The sequence below is a fragment of the Ascidia mentula genome, chromosome 1 (assembly GCF_947561715.1).
Source record: "Ascidia mentula chromosome 1, kaAscMent1.1, whole genome shotgun sequence".
NCBI lineage: Eukaryota > Metazoa > Chordata > Ascidiacea > Phlebobranchia > Ascidiidae > Ascidia > Ascidia mentula.
The window spans coordinates 22,378,981-22,401,836 of NC_138566.1; the positions used below are offsets into that span (position 1 = coordinate 22,378,981).

At 41.7% G+C, this 22,856-nt stretch overlaps 2 protein-coding genes across 2 annotated transcripts; one reads left to right on the forward strand and one right to left on the reverse strand.

Annotated features, from left to right (window-relative positions):
* Nucleotides 1-714: 714 nt before the first annotated feature.
* LOC145892348 (uncharacterized) lies at nt 715-6,299 on the reverse strand. The gene is made up of 13 exons (XM_082981999.1): nt 6,103-6,299; nt 5,799-5,948; nt 5,262-5,473; nt 4,955-5,134; nt 4,569-4,669; nt 3,858-4,285; nt 3,735-3,791; nt 3,155-3,354; nt 2,739-2,844; nt 2,319-2,456; nt 2,134-2,232; nt 1,659-1,837; nt 715-1,531 (listed from the first exon to the last, which is right to left on the reverse strand). The coding sequence occupies exons 1-13, from the start codon at nt 6,238-6,240 to the stop codon at nt 898-900; spliced, it is 2,622 nt and encodes an 873-aa protein (XP_082838125.1). The 5' UTR covers nt 6,241-6,299; the 3' UTR covers nt 715-897.
* A 1,438-nt stretch (nt 6,300-7,737) lies between these two features.
* Nucleotides 7,738-22,582, forward strand: LOC145892364 (DNA excision repair protein ERCC-8-like). The gene is made up of 12 exons (XM_082982000.1): nt 7,738-7,901; nt 8,078-8,161; nt 8,405-8,515; nt 8,919-9,051; nt 9,383-9,464; nt 9,767-9,832; nt 13,055-13,121; nt 18,807-18,910; nt 20,557-20,667; nt 21,304-21,521; nt 21,964-22,127; nt 22,427-22,582. The coding sequence occupies exons 1-11, from the start codon at nt 7,810-7,812 to the stop codon at nt 22,123-22,125; spliced, it is 1,230 nt and encodes a 409-aa protein (XP_082838126.1). The 5' UTR covers nt 7,738-7,809; the 3' UTR covers nt 22,126-22,127; nt 22,427-22,582.
* The last annotated feature ends 274 nt before the right edge of the window (nt 22,583-22,856 follow it).

The window sequence follows — 22,856 nt, forward strand, 5'->3', positions numbered from 1 at the left end:
CGAAAACATCCAGTAAATCAATATACTTTATTTTGCCCATGAAAGAGAAGTATTTTTTAATGAAAACCTCAACCAAGTTGCATGGTTAACGTAAAATAATAAAAACCATACAAAACTGCTCCAAACTTGTGCTTTTTCACAACAACAGATCCAAATCGACTTTAAATTAATACGTACCCGACGTTGGAGTTGCTGTCGCGCCGAAGAAAACAAACAGTATGCAACCCACAGTCACCAACACTACTGCAACTAGTGCTGCGAGGGGACCGAAAATTTTCTGTTTTCTCCAAATAAATCCTGCCTGCGAAGGATCAACGTCCAGTACACGGCTCCCTGATCTAACTGCGTGCTGATCTTGTGCCCTATCGGCTTCGCTGGAAGTGCAATACAACGTATTCTGTAAGCTTTGGTTTGGAAATTTTAACCATAAACGTAATGGACTTTTTTAAAAACAAACTTGAAACTTGAAATATTCAACGCCCAAATCAAGTTACTTACCTCATTTTGTTCTTTGTTTCTCGGAAAAAAACATTTCCTGTCGTTTAATTACAAAATGCTGCTCCAACAAACAAAACTTGCTTTTCTGTGACGTAACAATGACCGTTGTGGTTTATGCATATCCCTATTTAAAAAGTTATGGTTCTGGTAGCTAACTTGCTAACTTTTGCTAACTTGCCAATATTTAAGGGCTCCAGAATAATTCATGTACAGAAAAACCGTAAAAAAGCATCATTTAATTGCACTATAATCCAACATATTAAGCAAAATGCTGCGGTACTATATTTTGTACATACACGGCCAAAAAACGAGTTAATTTGACTCGTTTTTGCCATTATTTTTGGCTTCGTAATTGGAAAAAGTTATTTTTGGAAACATGCATGTTTCGATTGAGAAACTTCATTTCTTTGTCTTTTTCACCGTCTCTTTGCCGGAAGAAACAGCTTTTTCATCGGCACCTTCGCCAGTTTTTGATTCCTCACTCGCACTGGTGTTGACACCCTTTCGTGGTGTAGTCGGGGCCTTGCTTTTACTGTCAACTGGTGTACTTTGGTCGGCTGCACCTTTGGGTGTGCCTGGGGCACTGTCAGTGACGTTGTTGCCGTTAGCGGTTGATCTTGGAGTGCTGGCGGCAGACTTGCTACCTGCAGTATTACCGTTGGTGGATTTCGACTTGATAATTGGTTTCGTACTTTGCCTGGGAGTGCCCTCAGAGTTTCCTGTTCCATTTGCTTGTTTCTGAGAGCTGCTGTTGTCGGCCTGGGACGACTGCTGTTGTTGTTGGGAACCTTTTCGCGGAGTAGTGACGGTTTTTTCTCCTTCAGACTGCTTTGTCTTCGACTGGTTTTGTATTTTTACGGTGGACGGTCGCCTGGAGGGTGATTTCAAAGCTCCATCACTTTCATTATCGTTAGCGTGACAGGAAGCTGCAGTAATGCCGGTCGGGACCGATTTGATCATCACGTGACGTCCGCTGGCGCAACGCTGAACTTTGACCTCTTTTTTTTCCTGGGGTCTTTTTGAGCCTTTAACTCTGCAAAGTAAATGTGTGCAGTTTCGAGGCATATTTCCCGCCCAAGCGATACTTTAATACTTTATGAAAGAAACGGTGCTTTTGTAATACTATTTTGTTCCGCATAGGAGTGTAGGAGTCCACTTACTTCATCTCCATCATAGTTTTGTAATATTCCATTTGTTCGGAAACTTTGCGGAGTTTTGCCTCCATCGCGTCGCGCTCTCGCGACACCAAGCGGATTTGTTCTTCGTCTCTTTTACTTTTTCTCTCTCGTTTGTTAATTTCACGCCCTTTCAAGTTCACCTGCTTTTTGAAGTCGTCCACCTTTTACGTAAAACCAAAAGTAAAACGATTTTATTTTACCAAACAACTTTTTGGGATGCTTTTTTACATGGCTAATTCCCGCAAACCACTGGTTTCATCATGATCACTGTTGCAATAACCCTCTGTATGTTTAGTTTACATGGTAGAATTTGTTTGTGTTACAATATTGTGATAACTGAAAAGCACAGTTCCAACATGAGTTATTTTAGACATGCAAAAAAACAAATATCACCAAATATAAGGTAGCAGAGTAAATGAACAATTTATCATTACATTAGTTTTTGCAATGCTCTAACCTCCTGTTGAGCGTTTTTTAGCTTGCTCTGTACACTGGAAAGTTCGGTTTGGTTAACTGCAAGTGACTCCTCGGCCATACGGAGTGCTTCATGAACATTCTATGCCAAAAACACACACGTGTCACCCAATACGTGTCATGTGTCACATTGGTGCACACAAAAGGTTAAACACAAGCATTCGTTACCTTGTCCAATTGTTCGTCAGTCTGGGTTCCTCTCCTTACCGTCACTTTGTCCATTGATTTTATTTTGGATTCGAGTTTGGCAATCTTCTTCTTCATGTCCTGGTGCACCTTGTTCGCCTTTTTGGTGTTTTGCTGGATCTAAAAACGACTCATGTTCAGAAAAAAAATATTTTAGTTGATATTTGTTTCAGGTTTTCTTCACGTGGTCTAATACATTTTGGAAATAGGATGTGAAAAAGTGTTTTTTTTTGGCTTTTATCTGTCCGTGACAATTGGCGCAATTGTGAATTGTATCGCCCCACTTTACTATAATCGTGGGACACGAATCAAAATCTTTACTGATAAAATATCGCGTAAATGAAAAATTGTTAGACGAGGTTCGAAATGACTTTCATGCCAAACATTAATAAGTTATCACACCTGGTGGTTTCCCTGCTTCAATGCATCGTGGTCTTCCCTCAGGGATCTGTGTTTCTGTTGCAAGTCGCCCAGCTTTTGTTGAAGTTCAAACTCTTTGAACACGAACCTGTAAGGCATGAGGTTAACTTGTCACCACGATATGCATAGTTGGGGCAAAGACACAATTGGACAACCGGGTATAATTAAGTGTAATGTATTTGTAAATGGTGGCGGATACTGGAACGACATCTCTGCTACCTATGGAAAGTTCATTTTATCGTAAATGATGAAAAGATGGTGTTTTAATGGTCACACTATGTACATAATATTCAACTTCACTGCAAGTAGCATAAGTAAAAGGTCAAAAAGGTTGGAATTTAGACACGTGAAGAGTCTGCTTTTTCATGTTTACAGCAACGTAAAAGTATATAGCTTACTTGTCTTTTTCTTTTTGCATTTTGTTTCTTTCCTCGCTCATGGAACGCAACTCCTCCTTTAACTGTTTGGTGGCCTTGGCTTGACCTTGAATACCGGCCATAAATTTTTCCCTCTCCTTCCGTAACATTCTCCATTCCGCCACAATGTCGGCGAGAAGAAGGCCTCTGACTTCGTTCAAGTCGATCTCCCGGTCAACAATCTAGAAAAATATGTTGGTGAGGTGAAAAAAAGGGAGTTTGCTGTCTACTCCCTTATATATATTTTAGCAACGCTGGAAGCCTACGATTGATTTATTACTCTAGAAATATCGAATTTGCTTATTTCAGGCATCACGAGTATCTGCGAATATTAAACCACACACGAAAAACTAATTGACTAGCTGATAAAAATCTACATTGGTAAAATGTAAAATGTACAATGGAGGAATGGCGATTTCTGACTAAAAAATGTAGTAACGTCAAGAGTGGTCTAATTGGTATTGTGTTTTTGCGTCAAAACCATGGTTCGTTATTTAAAAAGAATGCATTTTTCAAAGACGACCCATTCACAAAATTCCTCATTTAGATAAAAGCTTCTTACTGGTGCAAGAGTATCCATAAGTTTCGTATGAGGCGTAAAGTTGTCGGTTGTGGGCATCTGTGAGTACAAGCATTATTTCCAATTATTCTTGTTATTTCTAAGGTTAGTCTACACTCAACAAACCTCGTCTCCTGATGTCCCTTGGTTTGTGACGGAATCGGCTCTGGATCTTTGTTCTTCCTCTTCCGTGCGCTCCTCGCGTTGGAATTCATCTTCCGCTTGCTTAACTTCATGGTCTGTCACGTTTTCGCCCTCCGGTGGCAAACGCTCTCTATCCATAATCGCGTATTCCTCATTTTCCCGCAGTTCATCCTTCTTGTTATTTTTATCCCCCGCAGTTCCCTGAATTACTTGCTTTTCTCCCTTTATTTCCTTTTCGAGTTGTGACGAAGATCCTTCGATGTGAAGATCAATTTTCTTCGGCTCGAGTTTAAAGTTAACGTGTTTTGGAGCCGGTGATGAGCTGCCTTCGCTCGCTTTGCGAACTCTTTCGTGCTTAGGGGATTCCCCAGGGTGAGTCGTGTTTCGTTCTACACTCGGAGATCTGCCATCTAGGCAATAATTATATGCTGGACAATTTTTTCAAGAAAACTGTGTGTTTTTATTCTGTTTTACTATTTCCGAATCTTAAGTGCAGTGGAACACTTTTTACGAGACATTTTGGTAATTTTTTTTTCACATTTGTAGAAAGGTGTTGATTTCCCTTGTTCGGAACTTACATAATATATGCTCAAAAATTTTGTTTATAACTTGATTTGTTTCATAATAACAATGGCCCTTAGAAGATAAAATATTTAAACTTGGGGTTTCTGTGATAAAATCAGTTTGACTTACCCCGCTTTTTAGGGGGTTTGGAAACTTCGCTACCAACTTCTTCGTTTCCTTGTGTCTCAGACATGGTCGATGGAGTCGGAGTTCTTCTTGGACTCCCGCCCCTGAATATCAAATACACAACCTCAACCTCAAATACTGACGTTGCTCATGAACAAACTTTTGTTGAATCTGTTTGACGGCCAGAAACCTTTGGGCCGTGGGTCAGTACCTACACAAATTCTTAATCCTATAATTGAAGCGTGCCACATGCCTAAAACACGCAACATCGGCCAGTCCTTAAAAACAGTGACGCGAACTATTGGATCCGTCATAGTTCAAGATGGTATAGCAATAAATCTATGGTGCTGTGCCCTTCCCGCATTTTTCAGTAAAATTTAAGGCCGCACCTTCTATTTCCAGCGCTTCCTGGCGGATCGTTAGCTTCGCTGGCTGCAAGCTGACTCCTATAAGCTTCTATTCGTTTCTTCTCCTTCTCCAGTCGTTCGGCTTCCTCCAGCGTCCTCGCCGCTTCTTCGAGGAGCGGGTCGACCTTGTCTTCAGCATTTTTAGACCCTTTCTTGCTTTTCCTGCCAACACAGACATACCGATTGTACTTTAACCGGTACGAGACGACGGAAACACAGCCGAGGGAGAAATCCCATTGTTCCGAATTCGCGCAGTCAAAACAGCGAGTACCCGCGACCGCTCGCTCACCCATTGTTGCCCGAGCTTGTGTTGTCCTGTTGTTGACTCGGTGCGGTGTTGGTGACGCGTTTCTTGTGCAGTTGAGCTCGTAACTTGTTTTTCATGCTTGACCCACCGGTTTGACGATGATCGACTCCTGACCGACCCCCACCGGTTGCTCCGTGGCCTGCGGTCGGGCGTTTTACTTCGGCGGGCTGATGCTGTTGTTGAGCCATCTGTTCCTGTTGCGTTGGGAGAAAACGATTAGTTTTCGTGTAGATTCAACAAAACTATTATTATTTTTATTGCCGCAAACCGTGGTTCTTAGTTTTTTTGCAAAACTGCCATGGGCTAATGTAATTTGAACTCTTCTGGAAAAGAATCTTATTGTGATCGATAAGGATACTACACGCTAGTAAACCAACACTGGCAAAACACAGGAATAGAATATTTCATCGCGATATATTTCTGCCTTTCAGCTACAATTTTGTTACGTCGTGAAATAGAGCACCTTCGTTATGTTTCTTATAAGACAATGACTCAAAAAGTCCAAAATAAAGAACTTACCTGTCTAAGCTTTTCCTGTTCTTCCTGCATCTTCACTTGTTCCTCGTGGACTTTGGCAAGCTCGAAGAGCGCTCCGAACGCTCGTTTTCCTTCCGGGGACACCAGAAACCCGAGGAGTGCAACCCTTTTTTCATAATCTGTCTCCCACTCCTGAAAGTATTCAACGTGTTTTATCTTTTTACTGTAAAACTTTATTTGGAATATGAGGATTTGTAGTGGACAACGCGGGCGGAGAACTTTCTTTAAGTTCACATTAATAAACATTAGGTGCGAACAATCTACATACGTAGAGCCATAAAAATACCTTCATGTCATCCAGCACATCCTTGCTCATCATCTTGGTCTGCCTTAGTCTTCCCAACACGCGATCCACACCAAGTTGCTCCACCAAGTTCATGATGGATTCTAACTTCTCCTGCTTCTGCTTGGAAAGACGAACCATCTTGCTTCGTATTCGTCTCTCGCCGATCAAAACTTCAGCGTTTATTTTTGTCTTATATATGTACCTTTATATATGTAAAAAATATATGTAACATGACAATTCCTTGATACAGAATTGATTCTGATGATAGGCAAAGACCTAACGTAACTCTCTACCACAATACAGTATTTTAGATAAGCTTACAGACACAGCTATAATTGATCACTTTACTGTATGAAGTACATGCTGTGAGCTCTACAGTCTAGATAATTTTCTCGCCTTGAATCTACTCTACCAACTTGACATTTCTACAACAATCTGCAACCTCAAAAATCACATTACAAACAGTTTAATATTCCGGAGATTCTGTTCCGCCTGTAATTATTGGGACTTGCTGTCGAGAGTGGACTGTGGTCCTTGGCCCTTCAACAAACGAGTGGGGCAAAATATTTACACCAAGCAGTTGTTTGTAAGAAAGGCGCGAAAACCGACCCGCGCCGAAATGCTCGCGAACGACCATAAAACAATTGTTTTTAAAGGTACGCGCGCACGCTCCAAACGTGCTTACGTGGTTCTGGGCTTTGTCGCCAATTCCGCGACATGGCTTTTTCAGTGTTCGATTTCACATCCGACGAAATGTGTCGCGATAGTTTCGCAATTACCTAAACGCGAGACGCTGGCGGATGATACGCGGTTTGTGTTTTACTTTGTGGTCGTTTCATTGGACACTCGCCGTAATTGAATATCTGTTTCTTCTTGTGGCTGAGGATTGTATCAGCGCCTCTGTAAGCCGCCGATTTTAATATGTGGGTGGCGTAGATGGGCCAAAGGCGACTGTTGATGGTTATAGCGTGTCTATATTCAGGAGCATATTTTTGGATGACCAACTATGCTTATGTAAATACAACTCTTGCAAAACTTGGAATTGTTGTGTTGGTAGGTAGGCCTTATGCCTGAAACAAAAATCTGACATGGCATGCTTGGAATTTCCTTCGTTCTTCCTTAAATTAAAACCTTCCGTGTCCAATCTTCGCTGTTCGTGTTCGAGAAAGCGTGATACATAGGCGCCAGTCTTCTCATAAAACCTGATCCATGCCTTTAATCATTTCTGTTATTTTAGCAAATGCACTTCAGTATCTGCGTCCACCAACCGATAATATTCCCGGGTGTCTGTGTTGTAAGTTCGAACAATATTTTGTGGAAAGCAAAAAATACCAAGAGGTTCAAGTTGGCGTAGGCCTGGATTTTTCTCCTTTTGGCGTTGAGCTTTGGTGGATCAAGTGATAAAAAAAGGTTTCCATTTTTTGGCACAAACTATTGTTCAAAGCATTTTAAAATCAAAGAAAAGCCTGAAAAAGCCGCCTAAATTTTTTTGTTAATTTTTTTAACCTCATTCTTGCCACGTGATTTCTGCTGTAAAAATAAAAATAGCCCTATGCAAAATTAAACGGATGAATGCATCCATGCTAAGAACGTCACGCTCGACTTCACATCTCAGAAAACTTGAAAGACATTCTGGGATTTTTTGTTTTGTTAATACCGTTGTTTGGGTTGTGTTTTTTTGGTCTGAATTACATTGTAGGTGCTAAAATGTGTGCCCACGCTTTAATACTTGGACAAGAAATCGGCGAATGCCATCCGAGACTCTATCGGCGCATCATTGTGTACAAAAGGTTATCGCAGTAAGTTTTCATTTCTTACCAAAATCCTGTGGCAATATTTTACCTAGCCGTGAAAACAAAACATGTACAAGACATGCAAATTCATTTTCCATGTGTAAAGCCTGTTACCCGAATGCGTTACATTACCGAATAAAAAATACTTCTGTGTTCTGTATGTACAAATTTGTGTTTTCCAGACTTGCAGTATCCCCTTTGCACATCAAGTCTTCTGATAGTCACAGCATCACGTCAATGGAACTTGACAAAACCGAATATCGTTAGTATGTGGGTCTGTGTTCGTTTAGTTGTTTTGGATTTTTATGTAGCCTAATTTAACTGCTTGTAATCATAGACGCCAGGATTTAATGAAAAAATTGCAACACATCAACACCCTTATTTTTCTCTTGTGTCTTTTGCTTTATACGGTTGGCTTTCTTTACATAAATTAGAAGGAATAGACATAGTCGAGCTATAAAATTATACTAATATTTTTAGTGCTGTATTGCAATTTGTTTCAATTTCAGTTTAATATCAACTGGTTCAAGCAAAAAGATCAGCATTCATGACACCTGGAATATATGCAAAAAACTTGAATCTGATCCACATTCTCTCCCTCTTGTAGCAAGTGTTGGAGGGTAACCGTTTTGTGACATGTTTATATTCACTCCTGACTCAGCTGCATAATTTTTATCAAATAAATAAACATATTGCAGACCCAATTTTGGCAATTTTTAATTTTTTTTATGACTGCTAGCAAAATGATTGCCTGATAGTCGGAAGGTCTAGGTCAGTGCTTCCCAACCGGTGGGTCGCATTTCTAAATGTTACAGTTTTCAATTAGATCACACAAATTGCATGTATATACATTGTTTCTTTTCTCATTAAATTGTTTTTTATTCGTTTGGTCATATCTCATTGTGGGTCGCACAATAAAACTTGCATAAAAAGGGGGTCGCGAACTGAAAAAGGTTGGGAAGCACTGGTCTAAGTGATAAATTGATATTATAGTTTTATTTTCAGTTTTACATTTTGTAACAGTTTAGAAAGACACCAGCGTTACATACACAACAACACAGTAAACTTTATCCAGTGGTACCCCAAGGACACCGGTCTCTTTGTCACCAGCTCTCTGGATGGAACGATTAAGATCTGGGACACCAACAAACTTAAAGTAAGATGAGTCTTTATTAATACCAGGATTTGGCTTTTTTTGCCAAGTTGGAAATATCGGGTACACGGATGCATGACAAATCATATAGTACTTTTTCAACTCGAAATACAATTTTCTAAGAACATCGGACTGTCTTATTCAATTGGAATCTCTTTATTCTGAGCCTGCAGTCATGTTTTTTTGTTGCTCTGTTGAGGAGACTGGTTGTTTTGTCATGTTTCGATTTTAGGATTTTTTTGTATATATATATTTAGAGAGAAATTATTTGCTTAACCTTAACAGCACTTTTTCTCTTTTTAAACACTACATAATTGTATGTTCAACGCTTTAGCCTGCAGAAACTTTGCAAATCAAAAGTCCGATCTATAATCATCACTTGTCACCAAATGCAACATCACATCTCCTGGTTGCAGGTGATTTTAACATTTATTGTTATGTTTATTTGGTAATACCTATATTATATATATTGTGGAATTTATGGAGACTTATTCTTTTTACTTTTAATACAGATATTTTTGCCATAAAAACTGAAAAATGAGCTTTATCAGTAAAATTTATCTTAGTGTGACTGTATTTGTTAATAAAAGTCATGCAATATAAATTCAGAATTTTTTGCATTGTAACTTACTTTTTTATGCTTTGTAATAACCTAGAAGTGAATTTGACCTTTTTCATTCTATTTTTCATAGTTTTTCATCCAAATTGTGTTTTTCAGCTGCCACGAGCTCTAGAATTCGGTTGGCAGATATTCGCGTCGGATCCACAACACACACGTTAAAAGGTGGGTTGGAATAAATCCAAATAACGTCGTTGGGACGTGGGACAAACGTTGTTATTTCCATTAAACATAGCTTTATTCAAACACTACTTATATCATGGGTACCACGGACCGGTAACGCTCCTTAAGGCATTTGTCACCGCTCCTGTTTTGGAAAATTATTGGCCATAATGTGAGAATGTTGCTCGCTTTACGTGCACGCAGCTACGAAAAAAGGTTGCAAACTTAATCTAAAGCCAGTACCATCTGTCGCATGGTATTGTGTTGGCCCCCACTTGTACATCGTTATCCAAAGTTGTAACTTACGTGCACTTCACCTTCATTGTTTATCTGCCACACCTTGATGGCTGGTGCTCTCAACTCTCTGCGTTAAACCAGTACGTAGTGGGAAAAAAGCTTGTGGACCCTGAGGTGAATAAACTAGTGGGTACATGTCCGCTGTTTCTAACACGTATAGACTTGATACCGTATTAAAAGCACTGACGGCATAACTATTGATGCGCTGAAAATAATCCACAGCAGGAAAATTGCACGGCACCTAAAGTCGCTCAATTCCACGGTGTTTTGTGTTTGGTGAGTAATTGTAGCGTGCACGGGGTTGAAGAAGACGGGGTCCTTCACAGACTAAATCTTACCTCTGTGTCTGACACGGCCAATTTCACTCGCAAAAGAACGGTTGGCGGTGAAAAGGTTTAGCGCCTTCTTGGTTTTGGTAGCACGAATTTGTTCAGACTTTTCATTTCAAATTCATAGCTGTCTGTATTTGATTGCGAAAACGCGCTTAAAAGTGTATTTTTCTGATGCCTTTTTACAATAACAAAGCGTTCAACATTTAGTTTTCCCAATAGACGAGATTTAGATAAAACCTCTCGTAAACAAAGGCACACCAGGACCAGGACCATGTAATGGAATTTAGCTTGTGGCCGTTGGAGCAATTCCCGACGGAGTAGCGACGAATCTCAAAAGGCAGTTCTAAAGTTTCGTTGCCGCCTTAAGAATTCATAAACTTTAAACAACCTTTTGCACTTCAACGGTTAAGAGATCCTGGTTGAAAGTTTTTGTCCCTTTATCTGCGACTCATTGTTTTGCTAAAAACCGACAAAATACAGTCATAAAAAAACTTTATAATTCTATTGCGATATAAATATGGGCACTGGTGTAGAGTACGGGGGTGCAGGGGTGCGCGCACCCCCGACATTTTCTAAATTTAGCAACACAATCGCATCGCATCTTTTCGGCTTTTGCCGGTTCAAACCGCAGCAAAAATGAAGGCGCATTTCTTTACTGATTACACTCACAAACGTTCTTAACACGCAGTTTTGTTTGCCTCGTATTCGCGACCAATAATTACGCAACACAAGTGAAATCACGTTGGTAAGGAACGTTAAAAAAGATGTTATCGTTTCTGTAGAGACAATTGACTGTCGAGTTCGTTGCGAAAACGACCTTCTGAAGTTAGTATTTTTTATTCGCTGCACCCCCGTTGATGTGCAAAACTCTACGCCAATAAATATGGGACAATAGGTTTAAGCACGTAATCTAATCAAAGGTCCGTTTGCGCGTTTGAGTAGGCGCTTAGTGCGACTTGGAAAAGTTTTACAGCCACGTGTGGCGCTATAGAGTAATAACTTGAGACAGTTGGTGTCGGAACCGAACCCGCGGCCCCGACTGTTTGTGCAAATACCAGTGTTTTCCATCTTTTGGTAAAATTTCTTGACTGTTCTTTCTGCGTTCTTTGATGTTTAAACTGGTAAACGGCTAGAAAACATCGAAATAAAGATACAAATAGTGTGTACGGTGGTTCCAAATGTTACAAACCCTACTTGGGGCATCTTAGTGGACACATTTCAGGCTGAAAATAGCGGAATAGGATAAAGCTCAATGATATGATCGTCAACAATGCCCAGGTTTATGTGCAAACAATAGCAGCATTTGATTAAACTGTGGAATTTCCCAACTGATCACAAAAACTGTGTAGTTACCCGTTCATCGTGTACGGAAAATTGCAACAAAATACGCCCTGAGGTACCTCAAACACAAAAGTCCCTGACTTACTGGGTGCAAATAACGACACGACCGCACAAATTCCAACGGAAAGTCGTATACGAGCCTCAACCCGTAGCGCAGATGCAGTCGGTGTTTGTCAACGCGTAAATCATCGCTCGCGAAACGGCGCGTTACGATCTACCTTCGACGCACGCCCCAATAACATGGGCCCCGGGCAATCATTAACAGTTTCCATCCCGCGGAGAGGCATTCGCGCGTTCCCAAACCGCCCAGTCAAACATTAATGCGCTCTCCCCGCTCAAAGGACGATATCTCCCCCCTTGAAACAAAGATACACCTTCCCGACCCGCCGGGAAATAAGAGAACGCCTCACATCGGCTGACAAACATCGACGCTGCGGGCGTGGTCGCATTCGTTTGTCAAAACTAAACGCGACAAGATCGCACACGATCAGGCCGGCCATTCTCCGTGTACACATGGGTTTGTGTGCGTTGCGGCCCCATCCCTTTGTTCCATCCCTGCTCCTCTCTGATGCCGGTTACTTTCTGCTTGGCGGTCGCTGCGGTCGTTATCCACGAAGATAAATTGCGACCCAACTCGTTCGGAGTAAAATTTTTCAGTTGGTATCGAACGTTACAATAGTTGACATGAGTTGTAAGAGGAATCAATCTTCATTCACGCCATTGTATCAATTAGTCCTATAGTATCAAGTATCAATTAGTTAAGTTCACGTAATATTTTTTTATTTTATTTCGAAACGATTTACTTTTAAGATTCAAAATTCTTTCTACTGTCAACCCCGTAAATCTACGAACAGGTGACACCACGTAAACAGTGTATCGATCTTTAGCATTGATTTCACTGCCTTTCAGCACCAAGTAACCAAAAAAATAATGTTGCCCGAAAAATTCAGCCAAAAGGTTACGTGTTGTTAATACAACTGAACATTGATTTGACAAAAGGTTTTGGCAAAATCTTGTGTTTTTTAGGTAAACATGATAGGCATATATTAGCTTTACCATAATAACGGCACAGACAATTCCTTGTTACAAACTGCACCTGCAAAAACCGTTTTCTCATGGAGTTGCAATCGTAAACCTTTTCAACCGGGTATAAAACAGTGTAACAACGAATGTTACAGCGCGTTGTGTCAACGCATTTACGACATCGTCAACCTATCCCACATTGTACTCACCTGCGCGTTGTGTGTTTGCGCAGGTCACGTGGGAAATGTTACCTGCGTCCGTTGGTCGCCGAAAGACGAGTTCCATCTCGCCAGTGGAGGGTGAGTACTTGATGACGGTAGATTTCAAGCAATGGTTGGCTGGATTTTACGATTTATTTGCACTCCAAAGTATTGCCCGGTGTACCAGCAGCGGCGTTACTGGGGTTATGTTGTGTGTGTTGCAATAGGCATACGTTATAGGAAATTATGACTGTACTAATGCCCAGCGATCAGGGTATTGGAAATTTCTCAACCATTCTTAATGAGAAAAAGAACCTAGAATGAACAAATCTTGTCCAAATACTTCGGGTGCAACTTTTTGGTTATAGAATATAAAAGCGATTTGATTTGGCAAACATACGTGGACGTGGTCACTATTGGACCTTCTATGTTTTTTTAATCAGACCTTATGGGCAATGCAAAGATGTTTACCAATCTTAGTCACAAAAAGTAGTTTTTTGGCTTATTTGGGAATCCAAGCGCACATTTTGTGACATATCCTTAGTTGTTGGAAAGGTTAATAGAAGTTGTAGCTTGGGGTGTATACCATCTTTGAAAATGATTTGAAAATCTTTTATTATGAAAGTGATTCCTAAATTTGGAACGGTAAATTGTCACACAAACACACAACATCAGCCTTGATCCTGAAAGGTGTCGTTTTTTAATCTTTTAATCGCTAGCAACTATAAACCACTCCGTCGCAAAGGTCGATTTGGCCTCGGCAGCGTCCCCTTTCTGAATGCAAAACACCTTCCATCTCGAGGCCCATCACTATGCTGGGTCTGCATTTCTTAAATTAAAAGGAAGCGACCTCCCGGCCATATCGTTCCACTTTTTACCCGGAACGGAGCGCTGCATCAATGCTACGACGTCATTTCCGTCGATTATTCGTTTACCTGGCGTCGTCAGAGCGTGACATGATGCGCGCCACGTTCTTGTCTATTGTCTTTTTCGGGAAAAATTCTTCTTTGTTTATGGAGGACTCGTTTGAATGCATGCTATCCACACAACTGTTTCCCACGCAACGCAAAGCTGCGCGACCGTGTGAAGCAACTCGGCGGTAAATTCTTCGTTAAAAGATTTATAAACCCCAAAAGTCACACCGACTTTAGTCCGGTTGGCTTTACAATTAATGTTAGCATTTGCTTGGTCTTAGTTGCTTCCATTTTGTTTGTCCCAGTTGGTTGTACCTATTCTGGTACCTCGGTGTCGGCGACTGCATAGCCACCGTAAAGTAGAAGTCCTCTCCTGCCCGTTTGGCGGACAAGATCGTCTCATACAGTCACCAAAGTTACAGCGATAAGACGTATATACGTAATAGGTTGTAGCAGCTCACCTATAACGTAGGCCGTCCGGTTTGAAATTTGTAGGTTGTACTTTTTGAACGTGTTCTTACGGCCGTGTTGTCGTGTATATAACAGGGAATCGGACAAAATGGTTGTTGTGTGAGGAAAATACTATTCCAAACAATCAACATCGACTGCTTGCGTCTCTTAACGCCTCAACTATGACCTCAACAGCCATTTTCAACCCTACTGTAAAACTTTCCGGCTTTTAAGCAAGGGAATATCGATTCCCGAAACGGCGCGTGTGCAATGGTTGGAGCATTTTGCGATTAGCGAATACAGCACCCCTTGCACCACAAACACAATTTCGGCATGCGAAATTTAACCAAAGGTCGTGGCGCAACTCTTCATGTCACATGCCACAAATCTGTCAGAGCAAAGTTGGCAGAAGAAACTTCCTCGACACCAACTCACAAACTAAAATTTATTGATTGTTACCCGAGCGTTTGCGAGCGGCCGGCGATTGCTTTATGACCATGATGGTATATCACGTTGATTATGCAGCCTTTCCTTACCCGTCTCGACAGGACGATTACACTATAACGGCGTTTCTACTTATAACTGCGGCTGTAATCAAGACATGCACTTTTCTGTATAAGCGATGTGGTCATTTTTTAGGGAGTTGACTGAGCCCTCATTCCGAGTCATGTATTTGCATGAAAGCTTGTTCGTTTTTGTTTGTAATTTGCATATTAATCATCACCACGGCCTTGTATGAATCAACCACCATATGTGCGTTGATGCATGCGTTAAGATCTCCTTCACGTGATATTTGCGACCATGACTTTGCTAATATGTTTTAAACATTGACACGGCTCGAATACGCCGGTCTCTTACTGTAAGAGGACATTGCTGAAATGTTATTCAGCAATGTTGAAACAGTTAAAAACAGGACAGTGAAACAGTTGAATTGCTTGTTGAGAAATTAACCGCTGCAGTATTGTATATCGTCCACACTCTTTCTCTTTGTGTTTCGAAAAAAATCAACGGTCAGGGCTTGTGGTGATGTGTACTTTCACTTTCATTAACAGTGCCATTGAATGCGCTTTATCGAAGCGAAAGAAAATTGACACGGCATCTCGAACCGGATACAGTGAATGGTTTAATATACAATGGGTTGGATGCAAGTCTGCTCAATTGTTGTTTATTTCACTGAGGAAAAACGTTCCTGTGTAACTCTAAGGGAAGTTTAATGATGCAAAAGGCGATAACAACCTCACCATCTTCAAGGTTTGCGGGCAAATCTCCGCCAACCAACACGCTTAACCGCCACGCAACGTCACCCACCGCCGCTACCCTCGTGCGCTGCATCATTCTCGCTAGCTTTGCTCTGCATCCGCGCTTGTTTGTGACGTCACCAAGCGCATGGCAGGCGCTTTGCGGCCAGGCTGAAGCAGCAGCAGTCGAGCGACCGACCCCTATCTCAGAATAGGACGCTTAAAAATAGACCGGGCGCTTGGCGTGTTGGCCTGTGTAGCCTTTCGGCTATTCGGAAAGCCGGGTGTCCGAGGCTAGACTTACGTACGATGGTAGATTGCAGTTTCCGGACAGGCATGAGTCCGCAGTGTAGCCCTCTCTGTACTAATACGTTAATGGTTAACCGTAGGCCTCGCTCTCAATGTACGCGTGTTTGCCGATCCTTGGCGCGGGCGACTGTTCGCTTGAAAAATGGGTAGAAGATAACGTTGCATCTTTAAAGAGCGTGTTGTCAGGCGTTGCCCAGTTAGCACACAGAGCGGCACCGCGCGAACGCGGGCGCATAAATCAAGCCAGCAAGAAGGCAGTTTCTTCCGTTTACAGAGCGACGTGCAAGGAACATCAGTGAAGGCTATACAGGCGCATAGAAGCCATGGCGAGTGGTTCACACGTCAATTGGTCAGAGTAAAAAGCGCGCCACTACTTCATTTCAGCCACTTCCCGGCCGCCCGCTTGCTGGTAGCGAGTTCGTCGAGGTGGCCTGCCTACTTCCTGAATGCTTGCGTACAAGCGTAGGTGGCTGCTGTTACAGTTGCGTCACTGTTTCGTATGTAGTACAGCAGTCAAGTATGGACAAGCAGCTGCTTTAGCCGTAGTTTCACTACATTAAGTGCACTTATGAAAATCTTTTATAAGAAGGTTTAGCAATGATCTTGTTTAGTCTTGCAGAAATGCAAACAGTGCCTGACAGTACCTTGCTCAAACTGAGGGCATGCGAGGTCATGTGAGCCTAAAAAATATTTTCAGTGTATTTCAAGGCATGTGGAAAATGCGAAGGCTCAGCCTGTCACTTTATGTATGGGAGATGTTTCCAGCTGCTTATCTTAATTTGAGGTTCAGTGCCAAGAAGTTTCGGTTTGCCTTGATAGAAGGCAGTAGCTAGTCAGGCAGAAGTTAGGGGAAAGGCACAAAAATGGGCCCAGTGCGTACACGGACCCGTGCAGTACATTCAAATCTGAAGCAAGCCTCGGTTCCGCTACTTCCTTGTCCTGAAGCGTCGCGGAAAAACGCAAATTACGTTCCTTCGTCGACCCCCTGCGAGGTAGCGCTCGCGAGGCCACAGTTAATGGCGGTTTGTATGTTAATCCGCGTAGTATTTCCCAACCAGAAAACTTTTAGCGAATCGGACGTTTGTACATAATGACTTTTCGCTTTAAAAGTTGTAAAATTTGGTGAAAAAATCATGATTTTGGATTAAAGTTCGTTTGCGTTTTCTAACACCGTTTTAACATAAAACGCACCATTTTTTTGGAAAAAGCATGGTTTGTATTAAACTGTTTGGGAAATACTCTATGCGTGTAAAACAATAAAACTCAAAACAAATACACAAACACTTATTGCAATATGGTAAAGGCCCGCCGGTGGTAGGTAAATCAAATTTCAGGCTGTTGTGATTTTAAAACAGCCCGAATTTGTTGCCTGCCATCGGCCTCGGTCATGTACTGCGATTGCTCGAAAGTTTATGGCCCGGTTTGTCCCCACGCTCGCCGCCGGCTCCATAAATACTGTTGATTGATTACTGTTTCGAGGTGCCGTCCTGTGCAGCTTCGAGCCTCGCAAGCTTGTGTGAATGAGTGCGAATACGAATGCACCAAATACTTACGGGAGTTTGGGCACTGGTTAATTTTTCCTGCGACGGGGGAGTGACAAAAGTGCGGTTTATTCGTTTGCTGTCGAGGTTGGAAAATTGACCTTGAAAACACACATTCCTTGCCGTTCTGTTGTTGCTCGGTTTGAATGGGAGCGTGGTTGTATACGTTTTGGTCTGGAAATGCGTCAAACAATGCAAGATACGTTTTTGTCTTGAAAACGAGCGAAATGCGTCTAACAATGCAAGTTGTAAAAATTTGGGTTTTCGTTCACGATGACGCGAGTCCGGTGAACTTTCCAAGGAAACAATGGCGTTTGCGCTAATGTGTGACCCTTTTACTTTATTGTACGTATGTAAAGCTTCCGATGGCCCGTCGATTTCCATACATTCCCCAGTGTCATTCAATCTGTGGTGTTTCGAAACGTGGAGATGTGGCCGCGTGGTCGTGTTTGTATAGAGCTAGCTGCCCAAAAGACAGCGAACACGGTAAAACAAAAAAACGGAGTCGTCTGCAAACAAGCTAGTCGCCTTCTCATTGGTCGATTCAAAATTTCAAAAAAAGTGCTCCTGTCTCGAAATGGGGTTTTATCGTGGTCGGCTCACAGATAGCTCATGTAGGTCAGCTCGTGGGTTGTTTGCCTGGACGTTCCTATCCCGTATCACGAGACATCGGGTAAATCATTAAACAGCGGTGAGTCATTCCCGGTTTGTGCGCCGCAGAATGACTGACTTCGCGGCATTTCGTTCTTTCTCTATCTTATAAGGACCTTCGTGTCGCAAAAGCAAAACTCCATTCACGAACGCAAAAAAATTAACTGTCTTGGAATTGTTGAACAAAACCTCATATATATATATATTGCCGCATCATGGTAACGAGTTTCAATTACTTTTCATTACGCTAGTCCTGGCACTGCAGTGTTGGACCAATCATCGATTGTATTAAATGACAAATTACAACGAATAAACGGCAAATAACAACGAGTAGAAGGACGGTTTGTCTCACGATATAAACCACGAATCTCACGTGCATTAATAAAAATGACCAATCGTTGTTTAGTGCTATTATGGGACCCTTTTCGGGTGTATGGTATAGGTTATGTCGTATATAGGTAGTATTCCCATCTCTGATCAGTCCGCAGGTAAATCTTTCAGCTTGTTGCGGTGCGCCACCAAGTGGTCCGCCAGGCCAGAAGCTGTGAGTTTTGCCTAAAGATTGAATGGAATCGCGCTGCACACGCACTAGAAACCGTCAAACCGACCAGACAATGCCACAAATCGTGTTAAAAGTAACAATTTGTGAAGTTTTTAATTCATATACATATCTGTGCACAGTGTGGACAACAAGGTCTTGATGTGGGATGTTCGTTACGCCAAGTCCATAGTCCGGAGTTTCGACCAACACAACCCGGACGCTGGCAGCGCTGGACCGGCAGGAGGTGAGATGAAATTCTATGACATTTCTTTTGTATATTACACACGTTTGTGTCGTTACCAATCACGAGATTTCGTTAAAACGGGCTAACGCGCGAATCCAGGCACGTTAAAGCGAAAGTATAGGATTTTGTGAGCTACATACACTGTTCAAATATTTGCCATCGGTGAATACGTTTGGTTGGGATGCGTTGCCACACAACCAAATGTAACGTGTTTCAAATAAACCCTTCCGTAGGGCATGTGATATCAATCTATCTTTAACACTACTACATTTTGTTTGTTGCGCCATAACTGCTAATAGTGACGTCATATATGTGCGTTGTGATGTGAGGTGGTCGTTCTTACTCTTAACAGTTGGTTTGAGTTAAAATTCAAGTGGCATGGAAGTGATTTGTTTTTGCACCTGTTGGTTGTTGGACCCCAGATAAGCTCAATCGAGTGACCATTAAGTTATCTTCGCCCCACTAACGACGCGTCTTGCGTTGGTATTGACTATAGAGTCTTTGTATTGCACATCAGTAAGGCGAATTGCTCATTACATTACATTCACTATTCTATGTATACACTCTGCTTCCTTCTGTTGTTGTTGCTTTCCCCACTTATCGAGGTTTTCCGGCGAAAAAAACACCCAATCCTTCAATCCCTGTATCACAGGAAGTGAGCATTCGATAGTTCCTCATCCTTCTCATTATGGCGTTTATTACCCCCCGTTTTCTTATGCGGTTTAAAGCTTTGAACGCCTGGGAGTTTTAAAACGTGTTGGTTAGCTTCGCATTTTGGTGGCGTTTCGGTTTTAGTATTTTTCTATTAAATGCACATTTTGATTAGTAGTATTGTCTTTCCCAAAATGACTTGCAAACAAGAAATAAAATCCTCAGAAACTTTGTTAAAAACCAAGGCAAATAACCTCAGTTTTATTGGAATAAGCTGTTTGAGTACGTTTTACCAAATATGGTTGGAATGTAAGAAACGCCCAATTCAAACACAGACCTGTAGAGTGGCAGTTTGCTTATCCGTTGAAACCAAACACTACAGCCATGCAAACTAAAGCGGCGACGGCCAACCTGCACAGAGAGCCAGTAAACTTCAGTGTAAATTACATTCAATGTCTTTCCTACCTCACGCCGTCCCGTTCACTACTTCCGCATTCAGCGCACAGTAGGCACTGTTTTAAGGGTATATTAATCTTGTACATCGTGCCTGCGCTATTTCGAACGCCACTTGTTGGCTGGCGTGCATTTGTTAGCTCATAATCCTTGTGCACTGTTCCGCCAGATACAAGCTAATCCTTTGCCTTACACACGAGCAAAGAAACCTTGTCCGCAATTTTGACAATTGTATCGTTTTTAGCGATACAGAGCCATTATGTTTATAAAATTGGCTGTTAGTTAGTGATCAAAATGGACAGACGTATGTTTCAAGAAAATGTTTTGTTCAGTTTGCTGTATTACATTCTGTCCACACAAATGTAATGTAGGTTTTTTGATCAACACCTGAGCCAATCCACTGGCGTTGTAGACTTTGCTTATATTCAGACCATTTCACGGCGGTAACTAGCGCCGAGACAAATTCCAACAGCCGTATGCAATACGCACTGACAAACAACACGTACATAACACTTGTTTCATTTGGTTGACTTCTTGTACAGCGGGCACGGCTCACTCGGGTTCGGTCAATTCCATACGTTTCAACGAAGATGGACGATATCTACTGACGTACGGTACGGACGACCGACTCAGACTGTGGAATTCAGATACAGGTACTTTTCCGACAACGTTACTATTTGTTTGTGAAAATTAACAGTAGTTAGGACTACTATAAATAGACCTTGATTTTGTCAAAAAGTGAAATGCTGAAAACGTTTTGGGCAGTTTTGCTTCCCTTTTAATGGAATTTGGTCATTACCCCCTCAACATTACACTTTCTGACCTTTGTTAATTAACAGGAAAAATAAACTTAGCAGTTCATACGTTTGTGGGAAATGTTGCAAATTTTGCCTCCAATATTTTTAGTTGTTGTACCTAATCTTGACGCTGTAAAATAAAATAAATGCTTTCTGTACCTTATGTTGTATAAATTTGCATAGCAACGAACAAATGTGGAAATGTTGTTTGTTATTTTATGACAACTGTTACTGGTAAGGGCGGGTTGTGCCCTTCTCATATTCGTATTCAATCAACTTCATGTTTTTATCTTTGGCGTGGGCGTGTCAAAACCAACTTTATCATGTACAGCGTCAAGAAACCAAATCTATGACACAAAAAGCTGTGAGGCTTCTTGTGTATGTTTCCTTCAATTAGCCATACACATACAGAACACGACACGAGCCTTTTTGAGAGCGCGCGTTAATATATGACCTCACCATATAACAACATCTGTGCGTTTTCACCCACAGGCGTCAACACGTTGGTGAATTACGGTCGCGTCGAAAACAACATGAAGCATTTGCCTCTTCACATGGCGATATACAACAGTGGACCCATGTCGTCAGTAGCTTTCGTGCCAGCCGGGCGCCAGATCCTTATGTTCGACTTGTACGCCGGTCACTTCCTGCGCCGCCTCACCGAACACTTGACCACTGTGCGGTGCTGCGAACTCAATACTAAGACACAGGTCGGTTTATAGAGAATGTGGAAACATCAGTCAATGCGTTCCACTCGGATAACAAGTTATAGAAAATCTGTTCGGGGTGCGTGACCCAGAACATCGTGGGTTCAAATCCCGGCGTGGTATAGAATAAGATTGTGATGGTTGTATCCCATTTGCGGCATAAAACCTGTTTTGAGGCAAAACTATGGTATGTTTCCCGAAGTATTGATCAATTTATAACTCAAGCAATACGGTATCACCCTAGCAAGCTTCTAAATGCTTCCAACGTACAATTTTCGTACATGGACTATAGTTTTTAGCCATCTTATTTTACTTCAGTTAACGTTATAATATTTCAACAAACACAATTATAGAAAATACATCGTTTCTACTGATCAGAAATTAAAGAAAACAATAAACCAACTTTCTCTTTTTACGCGTGTGGAATAAAAATTTGTTGTTGTAGGATTTCTATAGCGCTGCGCAGAACTCCAACATCCTGGTGTGGTCGCCCAAGAATACGGAAAATGACGTCAAAGCCGCCGACGTAGGTGCGACGACCACCAACGACCAGTCGCGCGAAATGATCGCAGATTTGTGGCGGGATGAGTGGAGTGACAGTGACTGAAGGTGCTTTCCTCACGTTAAAATCTAAATTTGCACCATTTCTGTGTCGCACCAGGGAAATTTGTGCTTTTCGATATAAAAAAACACAATTTTATTGTTCGTAAGGCATTGGACAGAATAACTGCGCATAGCTATTTTGAAATTTGATAAAATGAAAATCATTTATTCCCTCATAGAAAACCTTGGTCAAAATTTATTCAAGATCATTACGGAGACGGATATATTGCGGTTCATCACATTAAGCCCAAATTCGGGCTATGCAGAAAACACAATGGCGGCTAACAATTTATTTCTAATGACAGTAATGACAAAACACCGTACCCCGGAAGAAAATCATCTGCAAAGTGGCCGGCAATGATTACAGCAGAGGGCGCAAGAGATCTACAACATGGAGAAGAAGCAGCGGCTTGTTGCATTCGCACTGTGACAACTGTAGCGTTTTTAATAAAAGAAAATGCTATTAATTCTTTGAATTGTTCATTGATTTTTGTGTAGATGGTTGGTGTCAGTAAAGTTTCGTCGGTTTCCTTATTATTGGGTTTTCGGCAAACGCGGTCACACTCAACTGAGTTCAAAAATGTATGATGTTATAATCTCGTTTTTCATCGAAATGAGCAAATACGGTGCCATTCCCAAACATTGCGACTACAGTTCAGTGCACCGCTATGTTTCATCAAACCATTTAGTTTTGAGAAGTAGTCCACTCAAACCGGTAACTTATCGATACGGGCT